Source organism: Polyodon spathula, chromosome 4 (genome assembly GCF_017654505.1).
Source record: "Polyodon spathula isolate WHYD16114869_AA chromosome 4, ASM1765450v1, whole genome shotgun sequence".
Taxonomy (NCBI): Eukaryota; Metazoa; Chordata; class Actinopteri; order Acipenseriformes; family Polyodontidae; genus Polyodon; species Polyodon spathula.
In genome coordinates this window covers 35,572,053-35,587,071 of record NC_054537.1, presented here as the reverse complement: position 1 = coordinate 35,587,071, position 15,019 = coordinate 35,572,053, and the positions used below count along the sequence as shown (strand labels likewise).

At 39.5% G+C, this 15,019-nt stretch overlaps 1 protein-coding gene across 9 annotated transcripts in view; it reads left to right on the top strand.

Annotated features, from left to right (window-relative positions):
- The window catches only part of LOC121314478 (receptor-type tyrosine-protein phosphatase mu-like), a 275,442-nt gene that overhangs the window by 97,775 nt on the left and 162,648 nt on the right, over positions 1 to 15,019 (top strand). For all 9 annotated transcript variants that reach the window (XM_041247804.1, XM_041247803.1, XM_041247802.1 and 6 more), the window contains exon 4: positions 1,690 to 1,768. In XM_041247804.1, coding sequence (XP_041103738.1) covers positions 1,690 to 1,768 — 79 coding nt within the window. The remainder of the gene's footprint in view (positions 1 to 1,689; positions 1,769 to 15,019) is intronic.

The following is a 15,019-nucleotide window of genomic DNA, read 5'->3' as shown; positions in this document are numbered from 1 at the left end:
GTGGTTTGTGAATCCAGTGAAGGCATTGCCCAGCCTGGAAACCTTAATTTTGCAAGTTTTCTTTTTGTGTTGCTTTATTTGTGTTTAAATTCCTTTATTTTTCCCTTGTGCATGTTTATTTTGTGTTTATTTATAATAAAAGTATATTTGTTTGAACTGCAGTCTGTCTCTGGGCCTCTATCCACTCACCAGCCTGCCACAGTAATACTTCATGCAAAGTGGCAATATACAGTACAGTACCAACATTGACTATAATAAAGGCCTCTAAAGTATGTGGATTGCAGTACAAGATAGAGCATTCCTGTAAAGGTATTAATAAATGGCTTGGTAATCGGTCTCCATCTGTTTTCCAGTGGTGTAGAGAAAGGTATTTCATTCATTTTTCGGAGATCTAAATTACAGGTGCAACTGCGTGTGACACAATGTTCTTAAAATCTGACTTCAGATTATATGGGCGGAACAGATATTGGTTTTATGACATGTTTTTGAATGAGTCTTGTGATGGATTGTGACTTGCTGTCGACTGATTAAAGTCTTTATATAGTGGTGGTGCCCCACCTGGACAGAGAATTATTAAACTGTGAAGGAGACAGATTACCAAGTCAATTATTTCACAACAAGTCCTTCAAACACTCATCTATAACCCATGAATGTTTGTTTCAGAACTTTTCTGGAATCAATTTTTAAAGACGGCAACAAAGAAGAAATAAGAGGTCAACGGTACCGCTGTAGCTCTATGACAAACCACTTGCATATAAAGATTATACACATTCTATGGTTTTAGTTTTATGGATTTATTTATTTATTTACATTTATGGTTTCTCTTGGTTTAAACTCAGACTGTTTGCTAATATTGTACAAAATAACCCAAAACAATATAAATGCGTGTTGTTCATGTTTGTACATTTATTAAACTATGAAGGAAATGCATTACCAAGTCAGTTATTTTATCACAAGCCCTTCAAGTCCTCATCTATAAGCCCACCAAAGGTCAGTTTGTTAACTCATGTCCCACAAGAAGTTTCAGCCCTTCAAAGATGGGACCATCTTCAAAACTTTCGTCCTGAAGGCTTTTTGTGGGGTCATTAAATCAGACAGTAAAGTAGGTAGACAGTAGCAGAGCTGCATACAGAAAGTCAGATAATTATGAGCACACCTGAACAATTTGAAAGTGATATCTCTTCCACTTTAGAAAGAACATGCACTTAAAAATCACTCAGGAATTTCACAATTGGACATTTTTTCAATTTTAAGGCAACACAGAAATACTAAAGTGGTAGTACTTATTTTGCATGAATTCTACAGAAGACTTACCTGGCTACATGTACAGAATAATTCATAGAGCTACTGATATTCTAAATATCATTTTTAGATCCTCAAAATCAATCCAAATGAGACGCGTTTCAAGTGTGCCCCCCTCCTTACAAAAGTGTATCTCAACAAATCTTCATCACTGAGCTTAAATATTTGGCCGGGTTTCATACCTGACCTGTATCTTCCACTACACCGAACATAAGCAAAATCAAAATCTGGATTTTGGTTGATTTGACACAGAATAATCCTATAGTCTTTTCTAATGAACAGATGCGGAAACGTGTTATACCTTACCTGTAATGTGGCACAATAATTTAAAGCTTACTCTGTATGCATTACAAAGTTTGACTGAAATCATTGTGTTTTGATTTGCAGGTTGTGTTTGAAGTAGTCACATCAGGACAACATGGATACTTGGCCATTGATGACGTGGTCCTTCAGGGGCATCAATGTAGTAAGTCATTTTGTTTCAGGAAATATTCAAAACTAAGGGCCATATTCTTTTACCCAGTTTGTGTGTGTGTGTGTGTGTGTGTGTGTGGTGTGTGTGTGTATATATATATATATATATATATATATATATATATATATATATATATATATATATATAGATATATATATATATATATATATATATATATTGCAAAAGTATTCAGACCCTTGACCAATTCTCTCGTATTACCGAATTACAAATGGTACATTGAAATTTCGTTCTGTTCGATATTTTATTTTAAAACACTTAAACTCAAAATCAATTTTTGTAAGGTGACATTGGTTTTATGTTGGGAAATATTTTTGAAATATCTTGCTTGCATAAGTATTCAACCCCCACACATTAATATTTGGTAGAGCCACCTTTTGTTGCAATAACAGCTTTAAGTCCTTTGGGGTAAGTATGTACCAGCTTTGCACACAGTGTCAGAGTGATTTTGGCCCATTCTTCTTGGCAGATTTGCTCCAGGTTGTTTAGGTTGGTTGGACGACACTTGTGGACCGCAATTTTCAAATAGTGCCACAGATTCTCAATGGGATTGAGATCAGGACTTTGACTGGGCCACTGTAGGACATTCACCTTTTTGTTCTTGAGCCACTCCAATGTTGCTTTGGCCTTGTGCTTGGGATCATTGTCCTGCTGAAAAGTGAATTTCCTCCCAAGCTTCAGTTTTTTAGCGGACTGAAGCAGATTCTCTTGCAGTATTTTCCTGTATTTTGCTCCATCCATTCTTCCTTCAATTGTAACAAGATGCCCAGTCCCTGCTGAAGAGAAGCATCCCCACAGCATGATGCTGCCACCACCATACTTCACTGTAGGGATGGTGTGTTTTGAGGCATGGGCAGTGTTAGGTTTGCGCCGCACACAGCGCTTTGAGTTTTGGCCAAAAAGCTCTATCTTGGTCTTATCTGACCCCAAAACCTTTTTCCCACATCACAGCTGGGTCACTCTCATGCTTTCTGGCAAACTCCAGATGTACTTTCAGATAGTACTTTTTGAGAAAAATGGCTTCTTTCTAGCCACCCTCCCATACAGGCCAGTGTTATGCAGAACTCTTGATATGGTTGACTGGTGCACCATTACTCCACTCCCAGCCACTGAACTCTGTAGCTCCTTCAAAGTGATTGTTGGCCTCTCTGTGGCTTCTCTCACAAGTCTCCTCCTTGTTTGAGCGCTGAGTTTTGAGGAACGACCTTTTCTTGGCAGTGCCTGGGTGGTGTGATGCAGCTTCCACTTCCTGATTATTGATCCAATTGTGTTCATTGGGAATTCCAAACACTTGGATATTATTTTATACCCTTTCACTAATCTATGCATTTGTATTAGTTTATCTCTAACATCTATAGAATGCTCTTTGGTCTTCATTTTCCTTCAGATTCACAGCCTTAACAATGATCCTTCAACAGTGGGGTTTTTAGCCAGACAATGTGACAGCAACTTTAATGGTTCACAGGTGGAGGCCAATGGTAAGGTAACTGTGCCCTCGTTAGGGCAATTTCTTTCATCGGTGCAAACTGGGAGCTTCCACAGCACAGGGGTTGAATACTTATGCAAGCAAGATATTTCAGTTTTTTATTTTTCTTAAAAATATTTCCCAACATAAAACCAATGTCACCTTACAATAATTGATTCTGAATTTCAGTGCTTTAAGATAAAATATCAAACAGAACGAAATTTCAATGTACCATTTGTAATTCAGTAATATGAGAGAATTGGTCAGGGGTCTGAATAATTTTGCAAGGCACTGTGTGTGTGTATATATATATATATATATATATATATATATATATATATATATATATATATATATATATATATAATATAATATGTGATCCCAGGCTCTTGTACTTTCTATATGAAAAACTTGAATGAAAGTTGCAGTGAAAGTGCAACAGATTGGTACTAATGACAGCCAAGAACAGTTACTGTATGCTTTTGTTACCTGCTGTTATAACTGCAGGTAAAATGTTATTACAGTGATTTCACACTGCAGTTACAATTCCTTGAGTGCATCTAAACTGTTACATTTAAAATTCCATGTGGGGTTGACCTATTCATTAACGTTATCAACATTTTAAAAGCTTTACACGGCCTAAACTTAGCAGCCAGCAGAAGAAAAAAAAAAAAAACGGTTTTCTTTGATTGTTCAGAAAGTGGTGTCAGGTTAACAATTTTACAAAATTCAGTAGGGCAGCCATACATACATTGAACAGATTGCAGTGTGTTCTTGTTGTGTTCATTTACAAAAACAATACTGTTCATTTTTAAGGTTGTTCCACAGCTCAGTGGCAGCAGCCCCTTTCAGGCTGTTCTTCTCGACACACCTACTCTTTTTGCATTCAATTTCAGTTTGCACATAGCCCAGGTTAAATGCTTTTTGTCTCTTGTGCTGTTCTAGGCATTTTGCCAGACACTGAGTTCATTTTGTTATGCCACTGTAACTTTATATATGTATCGATTTAAAAATAAAAGTAAAAATGGTCACAATATATAGAACACCATTACATCATGTAAGAATAAATCATGGATTGAATACAAACAATAACCAGTTGTCGTCATGCCTTCAAAAACCTGTAAATACCTCCTATGTTTTGATTAAAACACATGCCTCTTTGAGAAAAATATGTACAACATATCGAAACGTTGGGCAGCTGGCTTGTTGGGATAAAATATATATACTGCGGTTCGGACACCGAGCATGCGCACATGACGCGCATATACTTGAACTTTGACCCACTCGATTCCTTGAGACCATCACTTTCAATTCAAACACAATATGTCTCATTTTCATCACTCAACAACATCCATAGTATGGAAATGTTCATTATTGATCAACTAAATGAGAATACGTTAAAAAAATAAATACATTAAAAATGATGTAAAGCTGGTACACTCATTTCTCAGAGAAACTGGAGAGGAACGGGACATTAAAACGCAGTAAAAAGGCAATCATCCAAATAAAGCTGAAGCACTAACGGATAACGACATAGAACGTCTGTACAGCAATGAAACAGTATGTTTAAAAACAAAAACAAAACTGTACTGCTGTACATTGTCGTCTTTAATATTTATATCCATGTTTTAAAAAAAGTAATAGATGGGCCTCCATCAGTGAGTTACAATTCCATCTCTGGTTTCTGTGACAGTTTATAAATGACTTGACCTTTGGTCTCAATTTTATGACATCACAGAAACCCCAGATGAAATTACACACACACACACGCTCATAGACTTACGCCGCACGGCACCTACGACGCATTTGAATTATAACCCTGCTTCGACTGTAGTACCTGTCGTGGTCGCCCTGACTCGGTCAAGTGTTCCGACTTGGAGTACCACACTGGATACGTCATTGGAAAGCCCCTAGCTTTTACTGTGCCTGAGTAATATGTGAGGAACCACCGGGCGCACCCGTGCCCCAAAATCAACGGGCTGAGTGTAAAGAGTTTTTATATATATATATATATATAAATCTATATCTATATCTATATATAATTTGTAATATATATATCTTATAGTACAATATAATGGGTCATTTTTGTAAAAATATATTATCTGGCTGAAGAGTCAGGAACGTAACCCCAATTTATAACATTGTTCCTATGGGAAAATGTGCTTCAACTTACAACGCGACTTTCAGGAACCAATTGTGTCATAAGTGCGAGGACTGCCTGTGTGTGTGTGTGTGTGTGTGTGTGTGTGTGTGTGTGTGTGTGTATATATATATATATATATATATATATATATATATATATATATATATATAGAGATAGATAGATAGATAGATAGATATACACACACACACAGTGCTTTGAAGAAATATTCGGTCACCATCCCTTTTTTCGCATTTAAGAGCCTCAGATTCACTGTGGAAGAAGTTTGTCTTTCAACAGGACAATGATCCAAAGCACAATGCCAGAGCAACACTGGAGTGGCTTAAAATGAAGAAAATAGATGTCCTTGAGTGGCCATGTCAGAGTTCTGACCTTAATCCCATTGAAAATCTGTGGCGACCTCAAAATTGCTGTCCATCACCGTTCCCCAACTAACTTGACAGAGCTTGAGCAATTTTGAAAGGAGGAATGAACAAATATTGATCCATCACGGTGTGCAAAGTTAATAAAGACTACTGGATGTAATAGTTGCCAGAGGTGGTTCAACCAAGTATTGACCCAGGAGGATGAATACTTAAAAAATGATGACATTTCAGTTTTTTGTTTTTTTTTTAATTTTTATTTTTTATTGTTTACTATTTTCTTTCTTTTTCGGGGGGGGGGGGTCTCTGTGAAGAAGAATGTGTGAATCTAATGCATCAACATCTGGAATTGACAAACCCAGGACTGGAACACACAAACACAGTAACAGCAGCAGTGACAAGCAAGGCAAAGCGAGCAGCAATACATATACAATCTCACACAAACAAAGTCTTTTCTGATGGACACAGACGGTATTGACACAGTTCCTGTTATTCTACACTGAAAATATCTTAATCACTTTATATTTCTACTGCAAACATGCTTTAAACTATGCAGTGATACTTTCATCCTTAGCAAAGTGTCTGAGGAAGATCAATTTGTGAAATAACAATTCTCTGCACTTAAATAACCTGTATTAGTAAATGGTTGTGTTTTACTGATAATTTACTAATTCTGTTCACCATCAACAGAACAAATCACTATTTATTTGTTTGTTTATTGTAAGTTACAATTTTTCTAACAACCAAACTGCAGCACCAATTTTGAGCAAAGGATGGATCTTAATAATATAAAAAAATCTACTGTGGTAGTCTGAGAGGGGAGATCGGGCACTACTTGCATTATCCTGCGATGGGGGGGGGGGGGGGGGGGTGGGGGTGATCGCAATCCCTGTTTTGATCTGCCTGCCAGTCATGGGAGTTAAGCAGGGGTGTGTTTACTTTGACCTACTTGATTGTATGGGGTGAGCGTACTAGGACGGTGTGTACATTAGCTCAGAGGGGGTCCCATAGTCTATAGTGAGGATTAGGGGAGGTAGCGTGACCCTGCTTAAATCAGTATTTGTTTGTAGTTTGGTTTACAGTGTTGTGTTTTCCTTTTTACTTTCATCGTTTGATTTTCTCACTTTGCTATTGATTTAAGTGGCACTTGCATGTGCTGAAAGGACTGTGACAAAAGCGCAAACAAAACACAGGAATAATAATACCATTGGTGGTAGCCAAAATAAAACTGTGCGCCTGTCAGGCGTCTCAAATAAACATCTCCGTGTGCATCAGTGACTCACCCACCGTCTCCACTGTTACAGGTAGTATAACATGCTGGATATTGTACAACTTTAGGATGTTATTTTAAAGTTTTCAAATTCTGATTGTCTTTAAAAAAAAAAAAAAAAAAAAGAAGTTAAAATTGCTTTTTGTGAATTGTACTAATTTTATAACTTGCGTGATGTACTGTATACGTGATATTAAAGTTACTATCATATTTCTTTGGTCATTATCATACCGTGCAAATTTTATACCAGCCCATCACTAGTCGCCTCTAAAGTATGAACAAAAGGTCCTGAAAAAAAAAAAGAACAAAATGTGCATGTGAGAAATTGATCTGTTATAATGTGCAAACCAGCCAACAGAGAAGTCTGAACCAGCAATACTGTAATGTACATGGGTGGGTGCTGATTTTAAAACTGTGCCATCTTACTTTCTATGGTGCCGCTATTACACACACACACACACACACATATGAACATGCACCCAGACTTCACAAATTAAAATAAAGAATAAGAAAATACAAAAAGGAAACGTCTAGAAGAGCATTTTTACAAACACGTGACCAAAAAAAATTTTTTCAATCATTTACTTCCCGTCCGTCACAGACTGTCCAAGAACAGTTCACCTGGGGGTTTTCTGACATGCTGAGTTCAGAAATGATAGCCATTATTTTTTTAAATGTCCCCTTTGACCTGTGACTTTGCAAATGTCAACCTAAAGTGAGAAAGCGACCTTGACCAGAAAAATCACCCTGGTGCAATTTAGATGCTGCCATCATGTGTAGCACCTCATTATACTTGTATCAGAAAAAAATACTAAGAGCACCCTACTCACTTCTGGCAAATGAATTCAAACTTCAGCCTAACCCTTTACCCTGTAGGGGATGTGGGTCCTCAAATGGAAGTATTGCTATAAGACCCTTAGGTACCAGTCTTCCAAATTCTGTGAAAAACATTTGGTTTCTAGTCCCACCACTGGTCATTAAACCCCCATATGCAAGTTCATAACCCCTCAGCTCCAAGGTAGTGCCATTAGAAGCCCACATTGTTACTTTTTCCTCTAGATCAATCCTCAGAGAATGCACAATTGAAGAAACAGCCAGTTTGGATAGAACTATGTGGTACTTTAACCTCACCAAAGTGGCCACAAGCAAGGCTTGAATGCAAGACAAATGCAACTTCAAAAATCTGCCAAAATCAAAAATCCCCGGATACCAACATATTTTTCTAGATGTGTGTAGATCTCATTAACATCTATCCAAACATATTTGGGTGATTTCAAATTTCAAGGGGGTTTAATGACCAGTGGTGGGACTTGAAACCAACAGTTTTTCAACAGAACTTGGAAGACTGGTTCCTAAGGTTCTGTATAGTGCAAGGTAATATTTGTATTTGGACTAGTTTAAATTGTAATAATAAAATACCTTGTTTTGAATTCAAATCATAAAGAACCTGACGTCTATCAGAATAATCAGACTAGGCAACGCTTCCGGTGAATACAAAGGAAACGTTTTATTAGAAATAAAATTAAATAAAGGAAAAACTAAAGGTGCAGCAACTAAACTAAAATAATACAGAAAAGAACACTTAACTAAACTAAACAGTAAAGAAAAAAAGGTTTAAACAACAACACTCCCCACTCCCGCTGGTTGATCAGCGATCCAATGCAATCTATGGGAGATTCCCTTGAGGTTACAACTGCATTCCTGACAGCTACTTAAGACGAAGGTTAATCCTAACAGTGGTATCGTTAGTAACACAAATATTTACGCTTGTTGATATTTGATAATCAAAGCATCATTAAATCAGTCTCATATATATATATATATATATATATATATATATATATATATATATATATATATATATATATATATTTTATATATATATTTATATATATATATATATATATATATATATATATTTTTATTTCCAAAAAAATGCCTCTACAAAGAACAAGAGTCATTAACTATTTATGTATTCCACTGAAACAGCAATTCCTCCACCAATATGTGCACTCTTCGTCTGGTTATGTCTGGGATATTCCACCGCAAACTCCGGCACTGCCAGCTCAATAAACTGAATATACTTAAATTTATGTCGACTTGAAATGGCTGTTTGAGTGTCGTGCTCATACTTTTGTAATGTTCTCTTTACCCCTGGGATTGGATAGTTTGGTTATTTTTGGCGGTGCCTGAGTCCATGTGGAGTGTTTTTCATTGGTTGTTCTCATTCCGACGCGGCCCCTTGTTCTCCATTGGTCCCCTATTCCACACCCTGTCGGCTGGATTTATGTGATGGATTGGTTCCTGTCTTGGGTGTCAAACCATGCAGAACTGTCTGGGTTGAGGTGCCAGTGGAGTCATTCAGCAATCGTGAAGATAAGCCATTTGTCCAGTATTTCGTTTACGACTCTTTTTAAAAGCATTCTTTGTCAGTGGGGGAGTTTGTGACCAGAAACCAAGTAGACACAGAGAATGGCTTAAAATCCCCCTCTGTATGTTTCAATTCTGTTACTGGGTGAATTTTTCTAGGAAAATCTGAGACACTGGCAATGGCACTGGCTCAGTTGGCATGGAATGAACCATACATGTTTTAGTACCTGGCTGGAGGTAATTTATTCCATGCACTTACAACACAAGAGGCACATCTGCGCTAGATTTTTTTTTTATTTTTGTAAGCTAACTAGAATGCCCTGTTACTATTTTAATGAAATAAACTAGGCAAGACTAAAAGTGACTGAAAAATCACTCAAGTATGACTCTTCAGCTACTGAAAAAAAAACTTTTTTTATTTAAATTATTTTTTATTTATGTGACACTTTTTAAAGTTCAACTGGCTTTAAATCAGGAACAGCCGCCTTAGGGGAAACTTGGTCACCAAGAGGCTGAATTTAAAATACATTTTTCTACCTGCGCTAGGAATGAATTAATATTGCATTCTTAACGTTTGCTGAAAGAGATGGAAGTACGGGATCATTTATCACAAGCTCATTTGCATTTTTACAATATATTCATTTCTGTGGTCAAGTGAAGAAATGCAAATTATCTTAAAGTAATCCACTGTCACTTTATAATTGGTTATGAATTAGGAAAATGTATATATAAAATTAAGCAATAATTAATTTATCTCCCACATTTCCTATATGAAGAATTCAGATATTATCACAAATGGGGATTTTTTTTTTTTTAAATAGTATTTGTTCTGAGCTTTTGGTGATGATAAAGTTTTGTTCTGTGCAGAAACTTCAGTGCTTCACTTCCAGTTCATCGTTTTCAACTTCAAGAGGTTGTGTTAAGGTATGCAGTTGAAAACATGTCAATCATAGGAAAAGCAGGGATAGGTTACTTGGAAGACGAGCCAAAGCATGACACTTCTGGGAGTTTGAGTTTTATAGTGTTTGCAGTTTATTATTAGGCTTCCAAGCCAAAGGCTGGGAAGCCAATTGTTAAAGTTGTTTTTTTTATTTTTTTTATTTCCCAAAACTTTAAATTCCTGCTGCTTCGAAGCTGTGTGACTGATCAGGTTCTGACTTGGCAGCTAACAAGCTGGATACATTGGCTGTCGGATGCTGAAAAAATGTTGCTGCTGCGTCCTTGCAATTGGCGCCGCGACGCATTTTTCGATAAAACCTTTCGAAATCTTCTTGGGAACCGGTGAAGCGATTGATCTGAAACATGGCATATATTATCAGTATCAGTATTAAATAAAATGCAAGTATAAATCAAATTAAAACATATGATATTTAGATATTACATCCAGTTCAAGTGGTTTTGTTAGTAAAAGCAGTGTTGTGTTCCCAAGAATTACAAGTCTAGCTGAAAATGGAATATCATAATCTAATATTCTATACAAATGGGATAAAATGTTTTTCACAATAAGATTTTAATTTGGAGCAATTCCATATCACATGTATTTTGGGATCTAGTATCAGTGTCTCTGTAACAGGGAGAGATCTGTGCTGACTCTGCTGGCATGTTCACGGGCTGCAGGAAGAGGGCGGCAGTCGTCCAACAACCGCCTGTGAGTCATGGCAGTGACACAGGGAGGTGGGAAAGTGGGTGTGTGGACTTTCCCCCTCTCTGAATGGCTGAGAGGCGTGTCTTGGGAGATTGTTAGCCCTATAAATTAACGCTCTGTTGTTTCCTCAGGTCTGCCCTGTTAAACGCGCCGAGAGTGCGGAAGCGCGGGTCAACGACCAAGAGCCAGTGGGAGAGAAAGAAACTGAGGTTCAGAGCGAGACAGTGAGGGCGGGGAACCCTTGGGCAGACCCCTGATTAGTATATCAGAGCAAGCTAGTGAGCCGGCAGTGTAGGACGGTGATCCGGGTCGCACGGGCAGCGGCGACCGGGATATCGCTGCAAAGTGCAGCACCTTTTCTTTGTAGTTTTTGTTACTGTTTTATTTTTCCTGTTTCTTTATGCCTTCTGTTTTGAATTATTGTTTCGAAGCACCTGCAAGGGCGCCGGTATTGTGTACCATCGCTTGGTATGCCCGTGGTTCTGTTTACCATCGTTGGTAAATCAGACCACGGACCCACAGCGCCATCTGCGGGACTAAAGAAAAAACAGCACCCTGAAATAAAACTGGGCACCTGTGCGGTGTTGCCAAATTCACCTGTCTGTCTCCTGTGTCAGTGAATTACCCACCATCCTTCCACAGTCACGTTTCCAGCATTTGTTTGAATCACTTAAGCCACAGAAGTAATACATGAAATGAACTTTACCCTGTACAGGATATTCTTAATTGCTGTGTGGACTCCCATGCTCTGGCTGGAGCAGTTAAAATAAAACAAAACAACTACACTTTAATGACTTTAAAGACAAACATGATGAGCTGCTCTTCTTGCTCTATAATAACGTCCTGCTGTGTGTGTGTGAGCAGAAGTGCATAATATAATTGCATAATATAATTCCATAGTCGTATCTGGTTCCCTTTCAAGTACAAAATGTAACCATTACCTCACCCATAGTAAAGGGTACATAAGGACCTTTTTAGTTTATTGTTTTACATGTTCCCATGTGTTCATACAACTATTTACACAACTTGTGTGTATTGTTTTAATTAATTAAAAAAAGAATTATATTTTGACCACTTTTTTAAACTTTTAAATTGCATTCCCTGCCTCAAGATGGCTTCCCATGTACTTGCATGGACATCTCAAAACTACATTTCCCATCATCCTGGATGATGGGAAATGTAGTTCTGTGCTGCCTCTTCCCGCAATAGAACGCCTTAAGCTGGCTACTGGTGCTCTCTCATAAGCTGCTAGCTTCGGTTGAAGTGTGAAATAAAAATTGTGTTTTTTTTTTTTTATTATTATAAAAAATATATTAAAATAATGGTAACTGTTTTGTGTGAGAACAAATTCAAATTCATTTCTCTTGTATCAATCTTTTTTTCACAGAAATACTAATGCGGCGGCTGACAGAGACCCGTGCGCTGCTTGCAGTTTTTCCCAGTGTCTCTGTACCACATTAAGATCTACTTGCAGAGTTAGTGAAGACTGTTAGGGCTCTAACTGTGGGCTTTCCTTGGGTTTTGATCTGTGGTTAGCTAAAAAGCGTTATAGGTAAGCATACCTATCTCGCTCCTGGGGTAACTGTACTTTGTACAACGAACAATGTTACCCTTCCGATTCACTGGCAGTTGCAGGGCTCAGCTGTGCTTCGGGTCTGATTGCTTTCAGTCCTTCCCACAGTGTTTCGTTGCTGTTCTGGTTTCTGCTTGCAGTACCGTTTCGAAGGCTTTCACGGCTGACAGCAGACTTCCTCCAGTCTTAGGGCTGTGTTGTGTTAAGCCAGAAGCTAAACGGGTGGGCATACCCGCATATTGCTTCTTCAGTAACTGTAGGTCACTGATCTACTACCGTTCTTAGTGAACGAGGTTACTTTAACGGTAGTGGACTGTACTCTGCACCATACTATACCGTGTGCACCATACCCTGTACTGTACCTTACCGTATACTGTACCATGTGTACCGTACACCCGTATCAGGGGTTATTGTGCACTATATACTGACTGTATATACTGTACATTGGGCATTATAATATACAATATAATATGTCATTAGCACTATACTGTGCCGTGTATACTGTGCATTGCCCACCATACTGCACTGCACTGCCCTTGTTTTGCACAGTCTGTGTACTGTACCATACCGTTGCCCTGTACACCTGTGTCTACAGAGCCCTCTCGATGCGGGCTCTACCGTGTAGTAGATGACCTTAACTTTTGTTAGCACCCTCGCATCGACTGGCTCTATCGCTTAATTCAAACACGGTCCTCCTCCATTTCGAGGCGTGACTACATTGTTGGTCATGGATTTGCGAGCCTCATTGGTATTGTCTCGGGTGTGACAGCCCTGCTGCAGAGGCGGGCTATTTGCACAGTTCATCCTCAAGAAGGGTTTTACTCCAGGTACTTCCTGGTGCCCAATCGGGATGGTGTCCCCAGACCAATCCTTGGTCTCGGACAGGTCAACCTTTATCTGAGTCGACGGAGGTTCAAAATGTTAACCATGCACAGTTGTTGCAGTCAGTAAGGCCAGGCAGCTGTTTCACTACGATGGATTTAAAAGACTCTTACTTTCACATCCCAATAAAATCGGCACAAGAAGGACCTCAGGTTCCCTTTCCAAGGGCCAGCATACAAGTTTCGAGTTTGGCCTCTCTTTAGCCCCCAGTGCATTTTCAAAGTGCACGGAAGGTATTCTGGCACCATTGAGATTCTAGGGCATCAGAGTGCTCAATTATCTGGACGATTGGCTGATTCTGTGCTCAATCTCCAGCACAGGCAGGGGCTCACACAAAACACAGTGAACTATGCAAAAAGCCATCTCACACCTTCACAGACAGCCTCCTATTTAGGAGTGTGTCTGGATTCCAAGACCATGTTGTCCACTCTGTCAGAAGACAGAGTGCAGAGAATAGCTGCTTGTCTGAATCTTTTTCAGCTCAGCAAGAAGCTCACAGTAATGCTGTTTCAGTAGCTTATGGGCTTGATGGCAGCAGCTTCCCAGACACTCCCCTTGGGTCTTCTACACATGCGCCTTCTCCAAGGCTGTTTCAACAGCAGGGTTTTTCAACCCACATTGAACCACAGCACTGTTTACAGACACTATCCTAGTGGACACAGCCTGCTCACCTACGCTTAGACGTAGTGCTGGGCAGTGTTACCAGGAGAGAGATTGTCACCACGCATGCGTCCAGCCTCGGCTGGGGCACCGTGTGGAACGGCAGGGGAGTGCAAGGAGTATGTAGACCCCCGAGGCAGGCTCTCCATATAAATATTCTGGCACTGCAGGCAGTGTTTCTAGCCTTGTAGAATTTTTTGCAGGCGGTGCAGGGCAGACATGTGCTTGTCCAGATGGACAACACTACTGTCGTGGCATACATAAACCACCAGGGCTGGCTCAGGTTCCCCAGTCTCCACCGGGTTCCCTGCAAGCTGTTGCTTTGGGCGCACCATCACCTCCTTTCACTGCGGGCAGTACATCTTCCCGGGGTGACGAATTGGGCAGCGGACCTCCTTTCCAGTACAGTCTCCAGTGTCTCAGAATGGAGGCTTCTCCTAGAACGGTGAGCCTCGTTTGGAAGTTGTTCGGGAGAGCACAGGTGGACCTGTTTGCCTCCCAAGAATCGACCCGTTGTCCCCTTTGGTTCTCAATAACGGGAACCGGGGACCCACTGGCAATAGATCCCTTGGCACACCAATGGCCGAGGCAGTTTCTGTATGCCTTTCCTCCACTCACCTTGCTCTCATTGTGCTTAGAAAAGATCAGGCAAGACCAGACCAGGAGACTGGTTTTCAACCCTAATACAGCTCCTGAGAGGCCAGCCGTGGAGGTTATTAAACCGCCATGACCTGCTGAGTCAGACACTGGAGACGACGTGGCAACCCGGACAATCGAGCCTGCAGCTCTGGGTCTGGCCCCTGAATGGCACCATTTGAGCAGTCTGGGGATTTCTA